This window comes from Ranitomeya imitator, chromosome 2, assembly GCF_032444005.1.
Source record: "Ranitomeya imitator isolate aRanImi1 chromosome 2, aRanImi1.pri, whole genome shotgun sequence".
NCBI classification, from domain to species: domain Eukaryota; kingdom Metazoa; phylum Chordata; class Amphibia; order Anura; family Dendrobatidae; genus Ranitomeya; species Ranitomeya imitator.
Genome location: NC_091283.1, coordinates 63108188 through 63132725, shown reverse-complemented (window position 1 = coordinate 63132725; position 24538 = coordinate 63108188). Strand labels below are relative to the sequence as shown.

General features: G+C 44.5%; 2 protein-coding genes across 2 annotated transcripts; both read left to right on the top strand.

Annotated features, from left to right (window-relative positions):
- Window positions 1–486: 486 nt before the first annotated feature.
- LOC138661903 (uncharacterized) lies at window positions 487–3253 on the top strand. Its single transcript, XM_069746859.1, has 2 exons — window positions 487–824; window positions 1610–3253. Exons 1-2 carry the CDS (start codon window positions 584–586, stop codon window positions 3112–3114), a joined length of 1746 nt encoding a protein of 581 aa, XP_069602960.1. The 5' UTR covers window positions 487–583; the 3' UTR covers window positions 3115–3253.
- Window positions 3254–16327: 13074 nt separating this feature from the next.
- On the top strand, window positions 16328–19095 carry LOC138661902 (uncharacterized). Its single transcript, XM_069746858.1, has 2 exons — window positions 16328–16666; window positions 17452–19095. The coding sequence occupies exons 1-2, from the start codon at window positions 16426–16428 to the stop codon at window positions 18954–18956; spliced, it is 1746 nt and encodes a 581-aa protein (XP_069602959.1). The 5' UTR covers window positions 16328–16425; the 3' UTR covers window positions 18957–19095.
- Window positions 19096–24538: the final 5443 nt, after the last annotated feature.

Genomic DNA, 24538 nt, shown 5'->3' with positions numbered 1-24538 from the left:
GTGTACAGGGATAGTGTACAGGGAGAGTGTAGAGGGATAGTGTACAGGGATCGTGTACAGGGATAGTATCAGGGTGGATTGATTTAAATCACGCCGATTTAAATCATGATTTAAATCACGATTTAAATCAAAAGATTTTTTTCTATTTAAATCGGATCGATTTAAATCATGATTTTAATCATGATTTAAATCACTGATTTAAATCAAAAGGTTTTTTTTAATATAAATCACGATTAAAATGAGAAGTGAGAGCAGTGCGCATGTGCGCCCATAGTTACACGGACGAAACTAGGGGCAACGATCTAACGCCAGGGTGAGGGGGGGACCCCAAAGTAAGTAAAAATCTTTTTTGTTTTACTATATGGCAATAGGTAGGTGTTTAAAAGCAGCATGTCTTAATTGTATAAACTATTAATAGCCTCCACATTTTGTTCATACTGCCCCTTTAATTCCACACTTCTAGCCTGGTTTCACTTTTGGTTTAGTTTCTTTTTCCATTCAGTTGACATGCCCAAACTTGTTGGATAGTCAGCAGTACTTGGCTGTAGTAACAATCAAACTTCATAAGTGATCTGTGTGAGCCATGGCAGGTCGTAAGAGAGACCCTATTTGGGTTCATTTTGTTGAGATGCCAGCAGCAGATCTTGGAAAGAAAGGTGCAAGAGCAAAGTGCAAATACTGTCAAAAGGATATCCAAGGACTTGTTTGCCGTTTGAAATCACATTATGAAAACTGCAACCAGAAGGGAAATGAAGATGTTGATAGTGATACAACTAATGTCAATGAACCCCCACAGCTTCTTATGCACCAGGAGCCTAGTACTAGTAAGTCTGGCAATTACAACCTATTTTTTTAACAGACATTTTACTGGGATGGTTAAAGTCTATGAAAAGAGAAATTTCTAGCACTAGTAGTTCTGGAGTATAGAATTTAAATTTATGTTAAGGCAATATTTCACAGAAAATTAACGCTAAAGGACATGTGCACCTTTATTTTTTTAAGGTGCACATGTCCTCCCCCCCCGCAGCGCTCTTACCTCCGATCCCCGCAGCGCTGAGATCCGTGGCTTCGTTTTGACCGTCCGCCTCCCGTCCTCCGGTTGCAGCCTACTCGCAGTGATCCAGCGGCGTGACGTCAGCGGGCCGCACGCTCCATTGAAATGAATGGAGGCGCGCTCGCGGACGGGCAGAACGAAGCCACGGATCCCCGCAGCGCTGACATCGGAGGTAAGAGAGCTGCGGGGGGGAGGACATGTGCACACTGCACCTTAAAAAATAAAGGTGCACATGTCCTTTAAGTAAAAATAAAGTGTGTATACGCTTATTTTTTTTTTATTGTAGGCTGCAATTCACTTTTGAAGTCTGCCAAATTGACCATTTTTAAAAAAAAAACATTTTTAAAACTTTTGTGACATAATTTTTTTCAGTTGCTCTGATATTAGTTACCAGTATTACAGCAACTTCACCGGAAAACTTGAGTAGCATAACTTTTGAGACAGCCCTTATAGGACGAGGACCATTACATTGTTCAAAAAGTTTGTTTCAAAATATTTTCGTTATATTTCTTCAAATACGCAGTCGATTTATATTTTTAATTTCTGTGCTTTCAGGGTCAAATATGGCTTGTGCTGCACGTGACAATCAATATCTGGGTACAACTTCAACAAAGCAGCCCAAAAAAAAACTTTGCGTGCAAAGTGTAGAAAAATTCATCTTAAAGACTACGACGAGCCAGAAAGAACATTTTGATGAATTAATTGCTAAATTCATATTTGCAACCAATTCTTCTTTCCGACTAGTTGAGCACCCATTGTTTGTACAAATGATCGAAGGAATTAGACCAGGCTACAAACCACCAAGTAGATTTGATATCTCAGGAAAACATCTTCAGGCTGTATACGACATAGAAAGAGCGGCTTGTACAAAATATTTGAAAGACAAGGTTGTTAACATGAGCTTGGATGGTTGGAGCAACATCCACAACGACCCCATAATTTGCACTTGTGTCACAACAGAAGATGGTGAAACTTACCTTACAGACACAATCGACACATCTGGAAATTCACATACTGCTGAATATTTACTTGAAATTGCTAAGAACTCAATTCACCAATGCCAAGAACAGTTTGGATGTAAAGTAAGGAGCTTAGTTACTGATAACGCAAGCAATGTGGCAAAAATGCGAGCGGAACTGGCACATGAGGATGACACAAATGTCATTACATACGGTTGTTCTGCCCATTTGTTGCATCTTTTGGCAAAAGACCTGCATATTTCGGGTGTCAAGGAACATGTTGTAGAAATTGTTAAATATTTCCGCAATAATCATTTTGCACATGCAACCTACAAGGAAATGGGAGGACTGAAGTTGGTTCTACCACAAGATGTTAGATGGAATACCTTGGCTGACTGCTTGGAAATGTTTATTAACAACTGGTCAAAATTACTGTCCATTTGCGAAACACATCGGGATAAAATTGATGCTAATATACGAAGCAAAGTATTAAATCTTGGTGTGAAGAGAAATGCCGAGGACCTTTTGGAAAGGTTAAAGCCAATATCGATTGCGTTGGATAAAATGCAGAAAGATACTGCAACCATAGCTGATGCCACAGAAGTTTGGAAAGATTTAGAAGGTTCTCTAGATCGCTTGAACCTCTCAAACAATGTAAAGGTTGCAATACAGCACCGCAAGGACCAAGCATTAAAAGAAGAACTCTATTTAGCCAATATCTTGCATCCCATCTACAGAGGGAAAAAATTATCTGAGGCGGAAATCAACTCTGCAATGGAGTGGCTCGCCAATACTAACCATGACATTGTGGCAACTGTGCTGAAATTGAAGTGTGAATCTGCACCATTTCAAAAATACATGTTTGCAGATAACGTCGTTAATGAACTAAAACCACTGGACTGGTGGAAGTCGCAATCACTTGTTCTTCCAGCAAAGATAATAAATCTAGCTACTCAGCTACTGACTGCATCGGCTTCATCCGCAGGAGTAGAGAGATTGTTTTCTTCATTTGGTTTTGTGGACACAACAGTCCGAAACCGCTTAGGAACTGCTAAAGCAGGACAACTGGTTTTCCTATTAAAAGTCCTAAATAAACAGTAGGCTTAAAGGACTGATGTATTCACTGAAGATGTTTGCTTACTTCAAACGTTAGAGATAGGCTATTGTTAAAAAGTACTTACTCTCTGTAGTTCAATTCTGAGTGTTTAATAGTGCAAATAAAAATTATTAGGTTTCATAATCAACTGTTTTAATATTTTTATTTCTGTAAAACAATTAGATTTGCAAAAAGACAAAGTTTTGCTTGTGTACAACTTGATTAAAAAATCTGATTTAAATCAAATGATTTAAATAAAAAAAATCTGATTTAAATCAAAAAAATCTGATTTTTTTGATTTTTTTAAAAAAAATCAAGATTTTTATCCACCCTGGATAGTATACAGGAATAGTGTACAGGGATAGTGTACAGGGATGGTATACAGGGATAGTATACACGGATAGTATACAGAGATAGTGTACAGGGATAGTGTACAGGGAGAGTATACAGGGAGAGTATACAGGGAGAGTATACAGGGATAGTATACAGAGATAATGTACAGGGATAGTGTATAGGGATCGTGTACAGGGATAGTGTACAGGGAGAGTATACAGGGAGAGTATACAGGGAGAGTGTACAGGGATAGTATACAGGGAGAGTATACAGGGATAGTATACAGAGATAGTGTACAGGGATAGTATACAGGGATAGTATACAGGGAGAGTATACAGGGATAGTGTTCAGGGATAGTATACAGGGATTGTACACAGGGATAGTGTACAGGGATAGTGTACAGGGAGAGTATACAGGGATAATGTACAGGGAGAGTGCACAGGGACAGTATACAGGGACAGTGTACAGGGATAGTATACAGGGATAGTATACAGGGAGAGTATACAGGGATAGTGTACAGGGAGAGTATACAGGGAGAGCGTACAGGGATAGTATACAGGGATAGCGTACAGGGATAGTGTACAGGGATAGTACACAGGGATAGTGTACAGAGATAGTGTACAGGGAGAGTATACAGGGAGAGTGTACAGGGAGAGCGTACAGGGATAGCATACAGGGATAGCGTACAGAGATAGTGTACAGGGAGAGTATACAGGGATAGTGTACAGGGATAGTGTACAGGGATAGTGTACAGGGATAGTATACAGGGATAGTGTACAGGGATAGTGTACAGAGATAGTGTACAGAGATAGTGTACAGGGACAGTGTACAGGGATAGTGTACAGGGATAGTGTACAGGGATAGCGTACAGAGATAGCGTACAGGGATAGCGTACAGGGATAGTACACAGGGAGAGTACACAGGGATAGTATACAGGGATAGTATACAGGGATAGTACACAGGGATAGTGTACAGGGATAGTGTACAGGGATAGTGTAAAGGGATAGTATACAGGGATAGTGTACAGGGATAGTACACAGTGATAGTGTACAGGGAGAGTATACAGGGATAGTATACAGGGATAGTACACAGGGATGGTGTACAGGGAGGGTATACAGGGATAGTGTACAGGGATAGTGTACAGAGATAGTGTACAGGGATAGTGTACAGGGATAGTACACAGTGATAGTGTACAGGGAGAGTATACAGGGATAGTATACAGGGATAGTGTACAGGGATAGTGTACAGGGATAGTGTACAGGGATAGTATACAGGGATAGTGTACAGGGATAGTATACAGGGATAGTGTGCAGGGATAGTGTACAGGGATAGTGTACAGGGATAGTATACAGGGATAGTGTACAGGGATAGTGTACAGGGATAGTATACAGGGATAGTGTACAGGGATAGTGTACAGGGATAGTGTACAGGGATAGTATACAGGGATAGTGTACAGGGATAGTATACAGGGATAGTGTACAGAGATAGTGTACAGGGATAGTGTACAGGGATAGTACACAGGGATAGTGTACAGGGATAGTACACAGGGATAGTGTACAGGGATAGTGTACAGGGATAGTGTACAGGGATAGTGTACAGGGATAGTGTACAGGGATAGTATACAGGGATAGTGTACAGGGATAGTGTACAGGGATAGTGTACAGGGATAGTGTACAGGGATAGTATACAGGGATAGTGTACAGGGATAGTATGCAGGGATAGTGTACAGGGATAGTGTACAGGGATAGTGTACAGGGATAGTGTACAGGGATAGTGTACAGGGATAGTGTACAGGGATAGTACACAGGGAGAGTATACAGGTATAGTATTCAGGGATAGTGTACAGAGATAGTGTACAGAGATAGTGTACAGGGTGTTGTGAATTCTGTTGTCGGGCTCCCTCCTTTGGTCATGAATGGTACTTCGGCTGGTTCTGTCCATGGAATTCCTCTGGTGGCTGTGGGTGTTTCTGAGTTTCCTTCCACAGGTGACGAGGTTAATTCGTTAGCTGGCTGCTCTATTTAACTCCACTTAGATCTTTGCTCCATGCCACCTGTCAATGTTCCAGTATTGGTCTTGTTCACTCCTGGATCGTTCTTGTGACCTGTCTTCCCAGCAGAAGCTAAGTTGCCTGCTTGTTTTTCTCTGGTTTACTATTTTTCTGTCCAGCTTGCTATTTTGTTTGTTGTCTTGCTTGATGGAAGCTCTGGGACGCAGAGGGAGCGCCTTTTTGCGCCCTCTGCGTGGTCTTTTGTAGGTTTTTGTGCTGACCGCAAAGCTACCTTTCCTATCCTCGGTCTGTTCAGTAAGTCGGGCCTCACTTTGCTAATTCTATTTCATCTCTGTGTTTGTATTTTCATCTTTACTCACAGTCATTATATGTGGGGGGCTGCCTTTTCCTTTGGGGAATTTCTCTGAGGCAAGGTAGGCTTTATTTTTCTATCTTCAGGGCTAGCTAGTTTCTTAGGCTGTGCCGAGTTGCATAGGGAGCGTTAGGCGCAATCCACGGCTATTTCTAGTGTGCGTGATAGGATTAGGGATTGCGGTCAGCAGAGTTCCCACGTCCCAGAGCTCGTCCTATATTATCAGTAACTATCAGGTCTTTCCGTGTGCTCTTATCCACCAGGTCCATTATTGTCCTGACCACCAGGTCATAACAGTACAGGTGGCCCAAAGTACTAATGCATCTCAATAGAGGGATAAGAGAAGTTCTGAGACCATTTTTTTTTTCTTTGCAGTGTGTTTTGTCTCTCTTTTGCCCTTTACATCTGGGTGGTTCAGAACACAGGTGTTGACATGGACATTCAAGGTCTGTCTTCTTTGATGGATAATCTCACTATAAGTGTACAAAACATTCAAGATTTTGTGGTTCAGAATCCGATGTCAGAGCCTAGGATTCCAATTCCTGATTTGTTTTTTGGTGATAGATCTAAGTTCTTGAATTTCAAAAATAATTGTAAATTGTTTCTTGCCTTGAAACCTCGCTCCTCAGGTGACCCTGTTCAACAAGTGAAAATCATTATTTCTTTGTTACGTGGTGACCCTCAAGACTGGGCATTTTCCCTTGCGCCAGGAGATCCGGCATTGCCTGATGTTGATGCGTTTTTCCTGGCGCTTGGATTGCTTTATGATGAACCTAATTCAGTGGATCAGGCAGAGAAAATCTTGCTGGCTTTGTGTCAGGGTCAGGATGAAGCGGAGGTGTACTGTCAGAAGTTTAGAAAGTGGTCTGTGCTTACTCAGTGGAATGAGTGTGCCCTGGCGGCAATTTTCAGAAAGGGTCTTTCTGAAGCCTTTAAGGATGTCATGGTGGGATTTCCCACGCCTGCTGGTCTGAATGAGTCTATGTCCTTGGCCATTCAGATCGATCGGCGCTTGCGTGAGCGCAAAGCTGTGCACCATCTGGCGGTATTCTCTGAGCATAGGCCTGAGCCTATGCAGTGTGATAGGACTTTGACCAGAGCTGAACGGCAAGAACACAGACGTCTGAATGGACTGTGTTTTTACTGTGGTCAATCCACTCATGCTATCTCCGATTGTCCTAAGCGCACTAAGCGGTTCGCTAGGTCTGCCACCATTGGTACGGTACAGTCTAAATTTCTTTTGTCCGTTACTCTGATTTACTCTCTGTCGTCCTATTCTGTTATGGCATTTGTGGATTCAGGCGCTGCCCTGAATTTGATGGACTTGGAGTTTGCCAGGCGCTGTGGTTTTTTCTTGGAGCCCTTGCAGTATCCTATTCCATTGAGAGGAATTGATGCTACGCCTTTGGCCAAGAATAAGCCTCAGTACTGGACTCAATTTACCATGTGCATGGCTCCTGCACATCAGAAGGATATTCGCTTTTTGGTGTTGCATAATCTGCATGATGTGGTCGTTTTGGAGTTGCCATGGCTACAGGTCCATAATCCAGTGTTGGATTGGAAATCTATGTCTGTGTCCGGCTGGGGTTGTCAGGGGGTACATGGTGATGTTCCATTGTTGTCAATTTCGCCTTCCACTCCTTCTGAAGTCCCTGAGTTTTTATCAGATTACCGGGATGTATTTGAAGAGCCCAAATCCGGTGCCCTACCTCCTCATAGGGATTGCGATAGTGCTATTAATTTGATTCCTGGTAGTAAGTTTCCTAAGGGCCGTCTGTTTAATTTATCTGTGCCAGAGCACGCCGCTATGCGGAGTTATATAAAGGAATCCTTGGAGAAGGGTCATATTCGCCCGTCGTCGTCACCATTGGGAGCGGGGTTCTTTTTTGTGGCCAAGAAGGATGGCTCTTTGAGACCTTGTATTGATTACCGCCTTCTTAATAAGATCACAGTCAAATTTCAGTATCCTTTGCCGCTGCTGTCTGATTTGTTTGCTCGGATTAAGGGGGCTAGTTGGTTCACCAAGATAGATCTTCGAGGGGCGTATAATCTTGTGCGAATTAAACAGGGCGATGAATGGAAAACAGCATTTAATACGCCCGAGGGCCATTTTGAGTACCTGGTTATGCCATTCGGGCTTTCTAATGCTCCATCTGTGTTTCAGTCCTTTATGCATGACATCTTCCGAGAGTACCTGGATAGATTCATGATTGTATATTTGGATGACATTTTGGTCTTTTCGGATGATTGGGAGTCTCATGTGAAGCAGGTCAGAATGGTGTTCCAGGTCCTTCGTGCGAATTCCTTGTTTGTGAAGGGGTCAAAGTGTCTCTTTGGAGTTCAGAAGGTTTCATTTTTGGGTTTCATTTTTTCCCCTTTTACTATCGAGATGGACCCTGTTAAAGTTCAGGCCATTTATGATTGGACTCAGCCGACATCTGTGAATAGCCTGCAGAAGTTCCTGGGCTTTGCTAATTTTTACCGTCGCTTCATCGCTAATTTTTCTAGTATTGCTAAACCGTTGACTGATTTGACCAAGAAAGGTGCTGATGTGGTCAATTGGTCCTCTGCGGCTGTAGAGGCTTTTCAGGAGTTGAAGCGTCGTTTTTCTTCTGCCCCTGTGTTGTGCCAGCCAGATGTTTCGCTCCCGTTTCAGGTTGAGGTTGATGCTTCTGAGATTGGAGCAGGGGCTGTTTTGTCGCAAAGAAGTTCTGATGGCTCAGTGATGAAACCCTGTGCCTTCTTTTCTAGAAAATTCTCGCCTGCTGAGCGCAATTATGATGTTGGCAATCGAGAGTTGTTGGCCATGAAGTGGGCAATCGAGGAGTGGCGACATTGGCTTAAAGAGCTAAACATCGCGTGGTGGTCTTGACGGATCACAAGAATTTGACTTATCTTGAGTCTGCCAAACGGTTGAATCCTAGACAGGCTCGATGGTCGCTCTTTTTCTCCCGTTTTGATTTTGTGGTTTCATACCTTCCGGGATCTAAGAATGTGAAGGCTGATGCCCTGTTAAGGAGTTTTGTGCCTGACTCTCCGAGAGTTCCGGAGCCGGCGGGTATTCTTAAAGAGGGGGTAATTTTGTCTGCCATCTTCCCTGATTTGTGGCGCGTGCTGCAGAAGTTTCAGGCTGATAGACCTGACCGTTGTCCTACGGAGAAACTGTTTGTCCCTGATAGATGGACTAGTAGAGTTATCTCTGAGGTTCATTGTTCGGTGTTGGCTGGTTATCCTGGAATCTTTGGTACCAGAGATTTGGTGGCTAGATCCATTTGGTGGCCTTCTTTGTCACGGGATGTGCGTTCTTTTGTGCAGTCCTGTGGGACTTGTGCTCGGGCTAAGCCCTGCTGTTCTCGTGCCAGTGGGTTGCTTTTGCCCTTGCCGGTCCCGAAGAGGCCCTGGACGCATATTTCCATGGATTTTATTTCTGATCTCCCTGTTTCTCAAAGGATGTCGGTCATTTGGGTGGTTTGTGATCGCTTCTCTAAGATGGTCCATTTGGCACCCTTGTCTAAATTGCCTTCCTCCTCTGATTTGGTGCCATTGTTTTTCCAGCATGTGGTTCTTTTGCATGGCATTCCAGAGAACATCGTCTCGGACAGAGGTTCCCATTTTGTTTCGAGGTTTTGGCGGTCCTTTTGTGCTAAGATGGGCATTGATTTGTCTTTTTCTTCGGCTTTCCATCCTCAGACTAATGGCCAAACCGAACGAACTAATCAGACTTTGGAAACATATCTGAGATGCTTTGTTTCTGCTGATCAGGATGATTGGGTGTCCTTCTTGCCTTTGGCTGAGTTCGCCCTTAATAATCGGGCCAGCTCGGCTACTTTAGTTTCTCCTTTTTTTCTGTAATTCTGGTTTCCATCCTCGTTTCTCTTCAGGGCAGGTTGAGCCTTCGGACTGTCCTGGTGTGGATACGGTGGTGGACAGGTTGCAGCAGATTTGGACTCATGTGGTGGTCAATTTGACATTGTCCCAGGAGAAGGCTCAACGTTTCGCTAACCGCCGGCGCTGTGTTGGTCCCCGACTTCGTGTTGGGGATTTGGTTTGGTTGTCATCTCGTCATGTTCCTATGAAGGTTTCCTCTCCTAAGTTTAAGCCTCGTTTCATTGGTCCGTATAAGATTTCTGAAGTTCTTAATCCTGTGTCATTTCGTTTGGACCTTCCAGCTTCTTTTGCCATCCATAATGTGTTCCATAGGTCGTTGTTGCGGAGATACGTGGCGCCTATGGTTCCCTCCGTTGATCCTCCTGCCCCGGTGTTGGTTGAGGGGGAGTTGGAGTATGTGGTGGAGAAGATTTTGGATTCTCGTGTTTCGAGACGGAAACTCCAGTACCTGGTCAAGTGGAAGGGTTATGGTTAGGAAGATAATTCCTGGGTTTTTGCCTCTGATGTTCATGCTGCCGATCTTGTTCGTGCCTTTCATTTGGCTCATCCTGATCAGCCTGGGGGCTCTGGTGAGGGTTCGGTGACCCCTCCTCAAGGGGGGGGGTACTGTTGTGAATTCTGTTGTCGAACTCCCTCCTGTGGTCGTGAATGGTACTTCGGCGAGTTCTGTCTATGGGCTCCCTCTGGTGGCTGTGAGTGAAGCTGCTGCTTCTGAGGTTCCTTACACAGGTGACGTGGTTTATCCTTTGGTTGGCTGCTCTATTTAACTCCACTCAAATCGTTACTCCATGCCAGCTGTCAATGTTCCTGCATTGGTTCAGTTCGCTCTTGGATCTTTCTGGTGACCTGTCTTCTCCAGCAGAAGCTAAGTTCCTGATAGTTATTATTTGTTCATTGTTTCCTTGTCCAGCTGGTTATCATGATTTTGTCTTGCTAGCTGGAAGCTCTGGGATGCAGAGTGGCACCTCCGCACCGTGAGTCGGTGCGGAGGTCTTTTTGCACACTCTGCGTGGTCTTTTGTAGTTTTTTGTGCTGACCGCAAAGATACCTTTCCTATCCTCTGTCTGTTTAGTAAGTCTGGCCTCCCTTTGCTGAAACGTGTTTCATTTCTGCGTTTGTGACTTTCATCTTTACTCAAAGTCAATATATGTGGGGGGCTGCCTTTTCCTTTGGGGAATTTCTCTGAGGCAAGGTAGGCTTTATTTTCTATCTCTAGGGCTAGCTAACTCTTAGGCTGTGAAGAGGTGTCTAGGGAGAGTCAGGAACGCTCCACAGCTATTTCTAGTTGTTGTGATAGGATTAGGGTCTGCGGTCAGCAGAGCTCCCACATCCCAGAGCTTGTCCTGCGTGAGTTTAACTATCAGGTCGTGCCGGGTGCTCCTAACCACAAGGTCATAACAGATAGTGTACAGGGAGAGTGTACAGGGATAGTATACAGGGATAGTGTACAGGGATAGTATACAGGGATAGTACACAGGGATAGTGTACAGGGATAGTGTACAGGGATAGTATACAGGGATAGTACACAGGGATAGTGTACAGGGATAGTATACAGGGATAGTGTACAGGGATAGTGTACAGGGATAGTATACAGGGAGAGTGTACAGGGATAGTGTACAGGGATAGTGTACAGGGATAGTGTACAGGGATAGTGTACAGGGATAGTGTACAGGGATAGTGTACAGGGATAGTGTACAGGGATAGTACACAGGGATAGTGTACAGGGATAGTGTACAGGGATAGTGTACAGGGAGAGTATACAGGGATAGTGTACAGGGAGAGTGTACAGAGATAGTATACAGGGATAGTGTACAGGGATAGTATACAGGGATAGTACACAGGGGTAGTGTACAGGGATAGTATACAGGGATAGTACACAGGGAGAGTGTAGAGGGATAGTATACAGGGAGAGTATACAGGGAGAGTATACAGGGATAGTGTACAGGGAGAGTGTACAGGGATAGTATACAGGGATAGTATACAGGAATAGTATACAGGGATAGTGTACAGGGATAGTGTACAGAGATAGCGTACAGGGAGAGTATACAGGGATAGTGTACAGGGATAGTGTACAGGGAGAGTATACAGGGAGAGTGTACAGGGATAGTATACAGGGATAGTGTACAGGGATAGTACACAAGGATAGTGTACAGGGATAGTATACAGGGATAGTACACAGGGAGAGTGTACAGGGATAGTATACAGGGAGAGTATACAGGGATAGTGTACAGGGAGAGTGTACAGGGATAGTATACAGGGATAGTGTACAGGGATAGTATACAGGGAGAGTATACAGGGATAGTATACAGGGAGAGTATACAGGGATAGTGTTCAGGGATAGTATACAGGGATAGTACACAGGGATAGTGTACAGGGATAGTGTACAGGGAGAGTATACAGGGATAGTACACAGGGATAGTGTACAGGGATAGTGTACAGGGATAGTACACAGGGATAGGGTACAGGGATAGTACACAGGGATAGTGTACAGGGATAGTGTACAGGGATAGTATACAGGGATAGTATACAGGGATAGGGTACAGGGATAGTACACAGGGATAGTATACAGGGAGAGTATACAGGGATAGTATACAGGGAGAGTATACAGGGATAGTGTTCAGGGATAGTATACAGGGATTGTACACAGGGATAGTATACAGGGATAGTGTACAGGGATAGTGTACAGGGAGAGTATACAGGGATAGTGTACAGGGAGAGTATACAGGGAGAGTGCACAGGGACAGTATACAGGGACAGTATACAGGGATAGTGTACAGGGATAGTATACAGGGATAGTGTACAGGGAGAGTATACAGGGATATTGTACAGGGAGAGTATACAGGGAGAGCGTACAGGGATAGTATACAGGGATAGCGTACAGGGATAGTGTACAGGGATAGTACACAGGGATAGTGTACAGAGATAGTGTACAGGGAGAGTATACAGGGATAGTACACAGGGATAGTGTACAGGGATAGTGTACAGGGATAGTACACAGGGATAGTGTACAGGGATAGTGTACAGGGAGAGTATACAGGGACAGTGTACAGGGATAGTACACAGGGATAGTGTACAGGGATAGTGTACAGGGCGAGTATACAGGGATAGTGTACAGGGATAGTGTACAGGGATAGTGTACAGGGATAGTATACAGGGATAGTACACAGGGAGAGTATACAGGGATAGTATACAGGGATAGTGTACAGGGAGAGTATACAGGGATAGTGTACAGGGATAGTGTACAGGGAGAGTATACAGGGACAGTGTACAGGGATAGTACACAGGGATAGTGTACAGGGATAGTGTACAGGGCGAGTATACAGGGATAGTGTACAGGGATAGTGTACAGGGATAGTGTACAGGGATAGTATACAGGGATAGTACACAGGGAGAGTATACAGGGATAGTATACAGGGATAGTGTACAGGGAGAGTATACAGGGATAGTGTACAGGGATAGTGTACAGGGATAGTGTACAGGGATAGCGTACAGGGAGAGTATACAGGGATAGTGTACAGGGATAGTGTACAGGGAGAGTATACAGGGATAGTGTACAGGGATAGTGTACAGTGAGAGTATACAGGGAGAGTGTACAGGGATAGTGTACAGGGATAGTACACAGGGATAGTGTACAGGGATAGTATACAGGGATAGTACACAGGGAGAGTTTACAGGGATAGTATACAGGGAGAGTATACAGGGATAGTGTACAGGGAGAGTGTACAGGGATAGTATACAGGGATAGTATACAGGGACAGTGTACAGGGATAGGGTACAGGGATAGTACACAGGGATAGTGTACAGGGATAGTGTACAGGGAGAGTATACAGGGATATTGTACAGGGATAGTATACAGGGATAGTATACAGGGATAGTGTACAGGGATAGTGTACAGGGTTAGTGTACAGGGATAGTGTTCAAGGATAGTGTACAGGGATAGTGTACAGGGATAGTATACAGGGATAGTACACAGGGAGAGTATACAGGGAGAGTGTACAGGGATAGTGTACAGGGAGAGTATACAGGGATAGTACACAGGGATAGTGTACAGGGATAGTGTACAGGGATAGTATACAGGGATAGTATACAGGGAGAGTATACAGGGATAGTGTACAGGGATAGTGTACAGTGAGAGTATACAGGGAGAGTGTACAGGGATAGTGTACAGGGATAGTACACAGGGATAGTGTACAGGGATAGTATACAGGGATAGTACACAGGGAGAGTTTACAGGGATAGTATACAGGGAGAGTATACAGGGATAGTGTACAGGGAGAGTGTACAGGGATAGTATACAGGGATAGTATACAGGGACAGTGTACAGGGATAGGGTACAGGGATAGTACACAGGGATAGTGTACAGGGATAGTGTACAGGGAGAGTATACAGGGATATTGTACAGGGATAGTATACAGGGATAGTATACAGGGATAGTGTACAGGGATAGTGTACAGGGTTAGTGTACAGGGATAGTGTTCAAGGATAGTGTACAGGGATAGTGTACAGGGATAGTATACAGGGATAGTACACAGGGAGAGTATACAGGGAGAGTGTACAGGGATAGTGTACAGGGAGAGTATACAGGGATAGTACACAGGGATAGTGTACAGGGATAGTGTACAGGGATAGTATACAGGGATAGTATACAGGGATAGTGTACAGGGATAGTGTACAGGGAGAGTGTAGAGGGATAGTGTACAGGGATCGTGTACAGGGATAGTATACAGGGATAGTGTACAGGGATAGTGTACAGGGATAGTATACAGGGATAGTATACACGGATAGTATACAGAGATAGTGTACAGGGAGAGTATACAGGGAGAGTATACAGGGATAGTATACAGAGATAATGTACAGGGATAGTGTATAGGGATCGTGTACAGGGATAGTGTACAGGGAGAGTATACAGGGATAGTATACAGAGATAGTGTACAGGGATAGTATACAGGGAGAGTATACAGGGATAGTATACAGGGAGAGTATACAGGGATAGTGTTCAGGGATAGTATACAGGGATTGTACACAGGGATAGTATACAGGGATAGTGTACAGGGATAGTGTACAGGGAGAGTGCACAGGGACAGTATACAGGGACAGTATACAGGGATATTGTACAGGGAGAGTATACAGGGAGAGCGTACAGGGATAGTATACAGGGATAGCGTACAGGGATAGTGTACAGGGATAGTACACAGGGATAGTGTACAGAGATAGTGTACAGGGAGAGTATACAGGGATAGTGTACAGGGAGAGTATACAGGGATAGTACACAGGGATAGTGTACAGGGATAGTGTACAGGGATAGTACACAGGGATAGTGTACAGGGATAGTGTACAGGGCGAGTATACAGGGATAGTGTACAGGGATAGTATACAGGGATAGTATACAGGGATAGTATACAGGGAGAGTATACAGGGAGAGTGCACAGGGATAGTATACAGGGACAGTGTACAGGGATAGTACACAGGGATAGTGTACAGGGATAGTGTACAGGGCGAGTATACAGGGATAGTGTACAGGGATAGTATACAGGGATAGTATACAGGGATAGTATACAGGGATAGTGTACAGGGATAGTGTACAGGGTTAGTGTACAGGGATAGTGTACAGGGATAGTGTACAGGGATAGTGTACAGGGATAGTGTACAGGGATAGTACACAGGGAGAGTGTACAGGGATAGTATACAGGGAGAGTGTACAGGGATAGTGTACAGGGATAGTGTACAGGGATAGTGTACAGGGAGAGTATACAGGGATAGTACACAGGGATAGTACACAGGGATAGTGTACAGGGATAGTGTACAGGGATAGTGTACAGGGATAGTGTACAGGGATAGTGTACAGGGATAGTGTACAGGGATAGTGTACAGGGATAGTGTACAGGGATAGTGTACAGGGATAGTGTACAGGGATAGTGTACAGGGAGAGTATACAGGGATAGTGTACAGGGATAGTATACAGGGAGAGTATACAGGGATAGTATACAGGGAGAGTATACAGGGATAGTGTTCAGGGATAGTATACAGGGATTGTACACAGGGATAGTATACAGGGATAGTGTACAGGGATAGTATACAGGGATAGTGTACAGGGAGAGTATACAGGGATAGTACACAGGGATAGTGTACAGGGATAGTGTACAGGGATAGTGTACAGGGATAGTGTACAGGGAGAGTGTAGAGGGATAGTGTACAGGGATCGTGTACAGGGATAGTATCAGGGTGGATTGATTTAAATCACGCCGATTTAAATCATGATTTAAATCACGATTTAAATCAAAAGATTTTTTTCTATTTAAATCGGATCGATTTAAATCATGATTTTAATCATGATTTAAATCACTGATTTAAATCAAAAGGTTTTTTTTAATATAAATCACGATTAAAATGAGAAGTGAGAGCAGTGCGCATGTGCGCCCATAGTTACACGGACGAAACTAGGGGCAACGATCTAACGCCAGGGTGAGGGGGGGACCCCAAAGTAAGTAAAAATCTTTTTTGTTTTACTATATGGCAATAGGTAGGTGTTTAAAAGCAGCATGTCTTAATTGTATAAACTATTAATAGCCTCCACATTTTGTTCATACTGCCCCTTTAATTCCACACTTCTAGCCTGGTTTCACTTTTGGTTTAGTTTCTTTTTCCATTCAGTTGACATGCCCAAACTTGTTGGATAGTCAGCAGTACTTGGCTGTAGTAACAATCAAACTTCATAAGTGATCTGTGTGAGCCATGGCAGGTCGTAAGAGAGACCCTATTTGGGTTCATTTTGTTGAGATGCCAGCAGCAGATCTTGGAAAGAAAGGTGCAAGAGCAAAGTGCAAATACTGTCAAAAGGATATCCAAGGACTTGTTTGCCGTTTGAAATCACATTATGAAAACTGCAACCAGAAGGGAAATGAAGATGTTGATAGTGATACAACTAATGTCAATGAACCCCCACAGCTTCTTATGCACCAGGAGCCTAGTACTAGTAAGTCTGGCAATTACAACCTATTTTTTTAACAGACATTTTACTGGGATGGTTAAAGTCTATGAAAAGAGAAATTTCTAGCACTAGTAGTTCTGGAGTATAGAATTTAAATTTATGTTAAGGCAATATTTCACAGAAAATTAACGCTAAAGGACATGTGCACCTTTATTTTTTTAAGGTGCACATGTCCTCCCCCCCCGCAGCGCTCTTACCTCCGATCCCCGCAGCGCTGAGATCCGTGGCTTCGTTTTGACCGTCCGCCTCCCGTCCTCCGGTTGCAGCCTACTCGCAGTGATCCAGCGGCGTGACGTCAGCGGGCCGCACGCTCCATTGAAATGAATGGAGGCGCGCTCGCGGACGGGCAGAACGAAGCCACGGATCCCCGCAGCGCTGACATCGGAGGTAAGAGAGCTGCGGGGGGGAGGACATGTGCACACTGCACCTTAAAAAATAAAGGTGCACATGTCCTTTAAGTAAAAATAAAGTGTGTATACGCTTATTTTTTTTTTATTGTAGGCTGCAATTCACTTTTGAAGTCTGCCAAATTGACCATTTTTAAAAAAAAAACATTTTTAAAACTTTTGTGACATAATTTTTTTCAGTTGCTCTGATATTAGTTACCAGTATTACAGCAACTTCACCGGAAAACTTGAGTAGCATAACTTTTGAGACAGCCCTTATAGGACGAGGACCATTACATTGTTCAAAAAGTTTGTTTCAAAATATTTTCGTTATATTTCTTCAAATACGCAGTCGATTTATATTTTTAATTTCTGTGCTTTCAGGGTCAAATATGGCTTGTGCTGCACGTGACAATCAATATCTGGGTACAACTTCAACAAAGCAGCCCAAAAAAAAACTTTGCGTGCAAAGTGTAGAAAAATTCATCTTAAAGACTACGACGAGCCAGAAAGAACATTTTGATGAATTAATTGCTAAATTCATATTTGCAACCAATTCTTCTTTCCGACTAGTTGAGCACCCATTGTTTGTACAAATGATCGAAGGAATTAGACCAGGCTACAAACCACCAAGTAGATTTGATATCTCAGGAAAACATCTTCAGGCTGTATACGACATAGAAAGAGCGGCTTGTACAAAATATTTGAAAGACAAGGTTGTTAACATGAGCTTGGATGGTTGGAGCAACATCCACAACGACCCCATAATTTGCACTTGTGTCACAACAGAAGATGGTGAAACTTACCTTACAGACACAATCGACACATCTGGAAATTCACATACTGCTGAATATTTACTTGAAATTGCTAAGAACTCAATTCACCAATGCCAAGAACAGTTTGGATGTAAAGTAAGGAGCTTAGTTACTGATAACGCAAGCAATGTGGCAAAAATGCGAGCGGAACTGGCACATGAGGATGACACAAATGTCATTACATACGGTTGTTCTGCCCATTTGTTGCATCTTTTGGCAAAAGACCTGCATATTTCGGGTGTCAAGGAACATGTTGTAGAAATTGTTAAATATTTCCGCAATAATCATTTTGCACATGCAACCTACAAGGAAATGGGAGGACTGAAGTTGGTTCTACCACAAGATGTTAGATGGAATACCTTGGCTGACTGCTTGGAAATGTTTATTAACAACTGGTCAAAATTACTGTCCATTTGCGAAACACATCGGGATAAAATTGATGCTAATATACGAAGCAAAGTATTAAATCTTGGTGTGAAGAGAAATGCCGAGGACCTTTTGGAAAGGTTAAAGCCAATATCGATTGCGTTGGATAAAATGCAGAAAGATACTGCAACCATAGCTGATGCCACAGAAGTTTGGAAAGATTTAGAAGGTTCTCTAGATCGCTTGAACCTCTCAAACAATGTAAAGGTTGCAATACAGCACCGCAAGGACCAAGCATTAAAAGAAGAACTCTATTTAGCCAATATCTTGCATCCCATCTACAGAGGGAAAAAATTATCTGAGGCGGAAATCAACTCTGCAATGGAGTGGCTCGCCAATACTAACCATGACATTGTGGCAACTGTGCTGAAATTGAAGTGTGAATCTGCACCATTTCAAAAATACATGTTTGCAGATAACGTCGTTAATGAACTAAAACCACTGGACTGGTGGAAGTCGCAATCACTTGTTCTTCCAGCAAAGATAATAAATCTAGCTACTCAGCTACTGACTGCATCGGCTTCATCCGCAGGAGTAGAGAGATTGTTTTCTTCATTTGGTTTTGTGGACACAACAGTCCGAAACCGCTTAGGAACTGCTAAAGCAGGACAACTGGTTTTCCTATTAAAAGTCCTAAATAAACAGTAGGCTTAAAGGACTGATGTATTCACTGAAGATGTTTGCTTACTTCAAACGTTAGAGATAGGCTATTGTTAAAAAGTACTTACTCTCTGTAGTTCAATTCTGAGTGTTTAATAGTGCAAATAAAAATTATTAGGTTTCATAATCAACTGTTTTAATATTTTTATTTCTGTAAAACAATTAGATTTGCAAAAAGACAAAGTTTTGCTTGTGTACAACTTGATTAAAAAATCTGATTTAAATCAAATGATTTAAATAAAAAAAATCTGATTTAAATCAAAAAAATCTGATTTTTTTGATTTTTTTAAAAAAAATCAAGATTTTTATCCACCCTGGATAGTATACAGGAATAGTGTACAGGGATAGTGTACAGGGATGGTATACAGGGATAGTATACACGGATAGTATACAGAGATAGTGTACAGGGATAGTGTACAGGGAGAGTATACAGGGAGAGTATACAGGGAGAGTATACAGGGATAGTATACAGAGATAATGTACAGGGATAGTGTATAGGGATCGTGTACAGGGATAGTGTACAGGGAGAGTATACAGGGAGAGTATACAGGGAGAGTGTACAGGGATAGTATACAGGGAGAGTATACAGGGATAGTATACAGAGATAGTGTACAGGGATAGTATACAGGGATAGTATACAGGGAGAGTATACAGGGATAGTGTTCAGGGATAGTATACAGGGATTGTACACAGGGATAGTGTACAGGGATAGTGTACAGGGAGAGTATACAGGGATAATGTACAGGGAGAGTGCACAGGGACAGTATACAGGGACAGTGTACAGGGATAGTATACAGGGATAGTATACAGGGAGAGTATACAGGGATAGTGTACAGGGAGAGTATACAGGGAGAGCGTACAGGGATAGTATACAGGGATAGCGTACAGGGATAGTGTACAGGGATAGTACACAGGGATAGTGTACAGAGATAGTGTACAGGGAGAGTATACAGGGAGAGTGTACAGGGAGAGCGTACAGGGATAGCATACAGGGATAGCGTACAGAGATAGTGTACAGGGAGAGTATACAGGGATAGTGTACAGGGATAGTGTACAGGGATAGTGTACAGGGATAGTATACAGGGATAGTGTACAGGGATAGTGTACAGAGATAGTGTACAGAGATAGTGTACAGGGACAGTGTACAGGGATAGTGTACAGGGATAGTGTACAGGGATAGCGTACAGAGATAGCGTACAGGGATAGCGTACAGGGATAGTACACAGGGAGAGTACACAGGGATAGTATACAGGGATAGTATACAGGGATAGTACACAGGGATAGTGTACAGGGATAGTGTACAGGGATAGCGTACACAGATAGCGTACAGGGATAACGTACAGGGATAGCATACAGGGATACTACACAGGGATAGTGTACAGGGATAGTGTACAGGGATAGCGTACAGAGATAGCGTACAGTGATAGTACACAGGGATAGTGTACAGGGATAGTGTACAGGGATAGCGTACACAGATAGCGTACAGGGATAACGTACAGGGATAGCATACAGGGATACTACACAGGGATAGTGTACAGAAATAGTGTACAGGGATAGCGTACAGAGATAGCGTACAGGGATAGCGTACAGGGATAGCGTACGGGGATAGCGTACGGGGATAGCATACGGGGATAGTACACGGGGATAGTACACGGGGATAGTGTACGGGGATAGTGTACAGGGATAGTGTACAGGGATAGCGTACAGAGATAGCGTACAGGGATAGCATACAGGGATAGTACACAGGGAGAGTACACAGGGATAGTATACAGGGATAGTATACAGGGATAGTACACAGGGATAGTGTACAGGGATAGTGTACAGGGATAGTGTACAGGGATAGCGTACACAGATAGCGTACAGGGATAACGTACAGGGATAGCATACAGGGATACTACACAGGGATAGTGTACAGGGATAGTGTACAGGGATAGCGTACAGAGATAGCGTACAGTGATAGTACACAGGGATAGTGTACAGGGATAGCGTACACAGATAGCGTACAGGGATAACGTACAGGGATAGCATACAGGGATACTACACAGGGATAGTGTACAGAGATAGTGTACAGGGATAGTGTACAGGGATAGCGTACAGAGATAGCGTACAGGGATAGCGTACAGGGATAGCGTACAGGGATAGCGTACAAAGATAGCGTACAGGGATAGCGTACGGGGATAGCGTACGGGGATAGTATACGGGGATAGTACACGGGGATAGTACACGGGGATAGTGTACGGGGATAGTGTACAGGGATAGTGTACAGGGATAGTGTACAGGGATAGTGTACAGGGATAGTGTACAGGGATAGTGGGGTTTGTAGGTTTTTTACAATGGGCCTAAAAACTAATGATGCCTGCTCTACAGAGAGGTCACCGGCCGATTCTGCCAGCGATTCAGCTGATCCACGTCAGCAGAGCAGATCTTCTTCTTCCACTCTGCTAACAGGGCGTCACTGCCGATGTCTCGCTGATTGTCAGTCACGGCCCGTCAGCATAGCAGAGGGGAAGAGAAGATGCCGCTCTGCCGACTTGAAAACAGCGGACGCTGCAGAATCACTGGCAGGAGCGGTCTGTGACCACTGTGGACCAGCAGAGATCGGCACCAAACACAGCAGGCAGGTAGAGAGCTGCGACCTATCAGTCAGCTCTTAGGCCCATAGTAAAATAAATAGTCCTGGCTTACCGCTCCAAGTTTGTGTCAGGAGACCCATGGTCGGACTTTGTATTGTGGGCCATATAATGTACACTGTGGTCCGTGCATTGTGGTCTGTGCATTGTGATCAATCTGTGCATTGTGCCTTGTGGTCCGTGCATTGTGGTCCATACACTGTGGTCCGTGCATTGTGATCTGTGCATTGTGGTCTGTGCATTGTGGTCCGCACACTGTGGTCCATACACTGTGGTCTGTGCATTGTGGTCTGGGCATTGTGGTCCGTGCATTAAGGTCCGTGCATTGTGGTCTGTATACCGTAGTCTGTGCATTGTGGTTTGTGCATTTTGATCGATCTGTGCATTGTGCCTTGTGGTCCGTGGATTGTAGTCCGTGCATTGTGGTCCATACACTGTGGTCCGTGCATTGTGGTCAGTGCATTGTGGTCCGTGCATTGTGGTCCATACACTGTGGTCCGTGCATTGTGGTCAGTGCATTGTGGTCCGTGCATTGTGGTCCATACACTGTGATCCGTGCATTGTGGTCCGTGCATTGTGGTCCATACACTGTGGTCCGTGCATTGTGGTCAGTGCATTGTGGTCCGTGCATTGTGGTCAGTGCATTGTGATTGATCTGTGCATTGTGCCTTGTGGTCCGTGCATTAAGGTCCATACATTGTGGTCCGTGCATTAAGGTCCATGCACTGTGGTCTGTACACTGTGGTCTGTGCATTGTGGTCTCTACACTGTGGTCTGTGCATTGTGGTCCGTGCACTATGGTCCGTGCATTGTGGTCCGTACACTGTGGTCCATACACTGTGGTCCATGCATTGCCGTGGTTTGTGCATTGTGATCGATATGTGCATTGTGCCTTGTGGTCCATGCATTGTGGTCCATGTATTATGGTCCATGCATTGCCGTGGTTTGTGCATTGTGATCGATATGTGCATTGTGCCTTGTGGTCCATGCATTGTGGTCCATGTATTATGGTCCATGCATTGTGGTCTGTGCATTGTGGTCCGTGCATTGTGGTCCGTGCTTTGTGGTCTGTACACTGTGGTCCGTGCATTGTGGTCCGTGCTTTGTGGTCTGTACACTGTGGTCCGTGCATTGTGGTCTGTGCATTGTGGTCCGTGCATTGTGGTCCGTGCATTGTGGTCTGTATACTGTGGTCTGTGTATTGTGATCGATCTGTGCATTGTGCCTTGTGGTCCGTGCATTATGGTCCATGCATTGTGGTCTGTGCATTGTGGTCTGTGCATTGTGGTCCTTGCATTGTGGTCTGTGCATTGTGGTCCGTGCTTTGTGGTCTGTACACTGTGGTCCATGCATTGTGGTCTGTGCATTGTGGTCTGTGCGTTGTGGTCTGTGCATTGTGGTCTGTACACTGTGGTCTGTGCATTGTGCCTAGTGGTCCGTGCATTGTGGTCTTTGCACTATGGTCCGTGCATGGTGGTCCGTGCACTATGGACTGTGCATTGTGGTCCGTACACTGTGGTCCTTGCATGGTGGTCTGTGCATTGTGATCGATCTGTGCTTTGTGCCTTGTGGTCCGTGCATTGTGGTCAGTGGATTGTGGTCTGTGCATTGTGATCGATCTGTGCTTTGTGCCTTGTGGTTCCTGCATTGTGGTCTGTGCATTGCAGTCTGTGCATTGTGGTCCGTGCATTGTGGTCTTTATACCGTGGTCCATGCATTGTGGTCTTTACACCGTGGTCCATGCATTGTGGTCCGTGCATTGTGGTCTGTACACTGTGGTCTGTGCATTGTGGTCAGTGCATTGTGCCTTGTGGTCTTTGCACTATGGTCCGTGCATTGTGGTCCGTACACTGTGGTCCGTGCATTATGGTCCGTGCATTGTGGTCCATGCATTGTGGTCTGTGCATTGTGGTCCTTGCATTGTGGTCCGTGCATTGTGATCCGTACAGTGTGGTCCGTGCATAGTGGTCTGAGCAATGTGGTCCGTGCACTGCGGTCTGTACATTGTGATCTGTACATTATGGTCTGTGCAATGTGGTCTGTGCATTGTGGTCCTTGCATTGTGGTCCGTGCATTGTGATCCGTACACTGTGGTCCGTGCATAGTGGTCTGTGCAATGTGGTCCGTGCATTGTGGTCGGTGCATTGTGATCTGTACATTATCGTCTGTGCAATGTGGTCTGTACATTGTGGTCTGTGCATTGTGGTCGGTGCATTGTGGTCCGTGCACTGCGGTCTGTACATTGTGGTCTGTGCAATGTGGTCTGTACTTGGACCAATATAAATGGATGCCCGAATTTGATCTTGCGGTATATAGTTCCAGTAATGAAGAATGGTGGAGATGAAGGCCTTCAGAAGGCCTCCAACTGCCACAGTGGACACCCATCACTCCATCAGCACCCCTAGATTGCATTGAAGGGGGCCGTAGGCCGCTGGAACGGACAGCCCATGCCAGTGACTGACAGCTGCAGATTATCTGTGCCATGTAGTACAGTGTGGCTTTGGAAGCGTCCCCCCTTAGGCTACGTTCACATTAGCGTAGCGTCGGGTGCAGCCGCGGTGACGCATGCGTCATGCGCTCCTATATTTAACATGGGGGGCGCATGGACATGCGTTGCACTTGCGTTATGTGACGCATGCGTCACTGTGGCGCATGTGTCAGGCTGCAGAGGACGCTGCATGATGCAGTTTTTCTGCGCCAAAAACCATGCAAAAGTGGACGCATGCGTCACAAAACGCTGCGTTGTGCATGCGTTCACATTTGCGTTGTGCTCTGCACCGCAAAACGCAAATGTGAACGTAGCCTTACCCCTGACTGCTCAGTGTCTGCTCTGGACAGGTTTCCTGCATTGTCCTCATCAATGATGTGACGTGCACTTTATTTTTTCCCGCCAGGCGTTTTTCAAAACCTTTTCAGGTAAAAAAAAAAATGTCACCTGAA

Coding starts and splice junctions, on each gene's coding strand:
- LOC138661902 (XM_069746858.1), top strand. CDS start 16,426: ATGGCAGGTCGTAAGAGAGACCCTATTTGGGTTCATTTTGTTGAGATG. Junction 16,667..17,451: donor GCACCAGGAGCCTAGTACTA/GTAAGTCTGGCA, acceptor CTGTGCTTTCAG/GGTCAAATATGGCTTGTGCT.
- LOC138661903 (XM_069746859.1), top strand. CDS start 584: ATGGCAGGTCGTAAGAGAGACCCTATTTGGGTTCATTTTGTTGAGATG. Junction 825..1,609: donor GCACCAGGAGCCTAGTACTA/GTAAGTCTGGCA, acceptor CTGTGCTTTCAG/GGTCAAATATGGCTTGTGCT.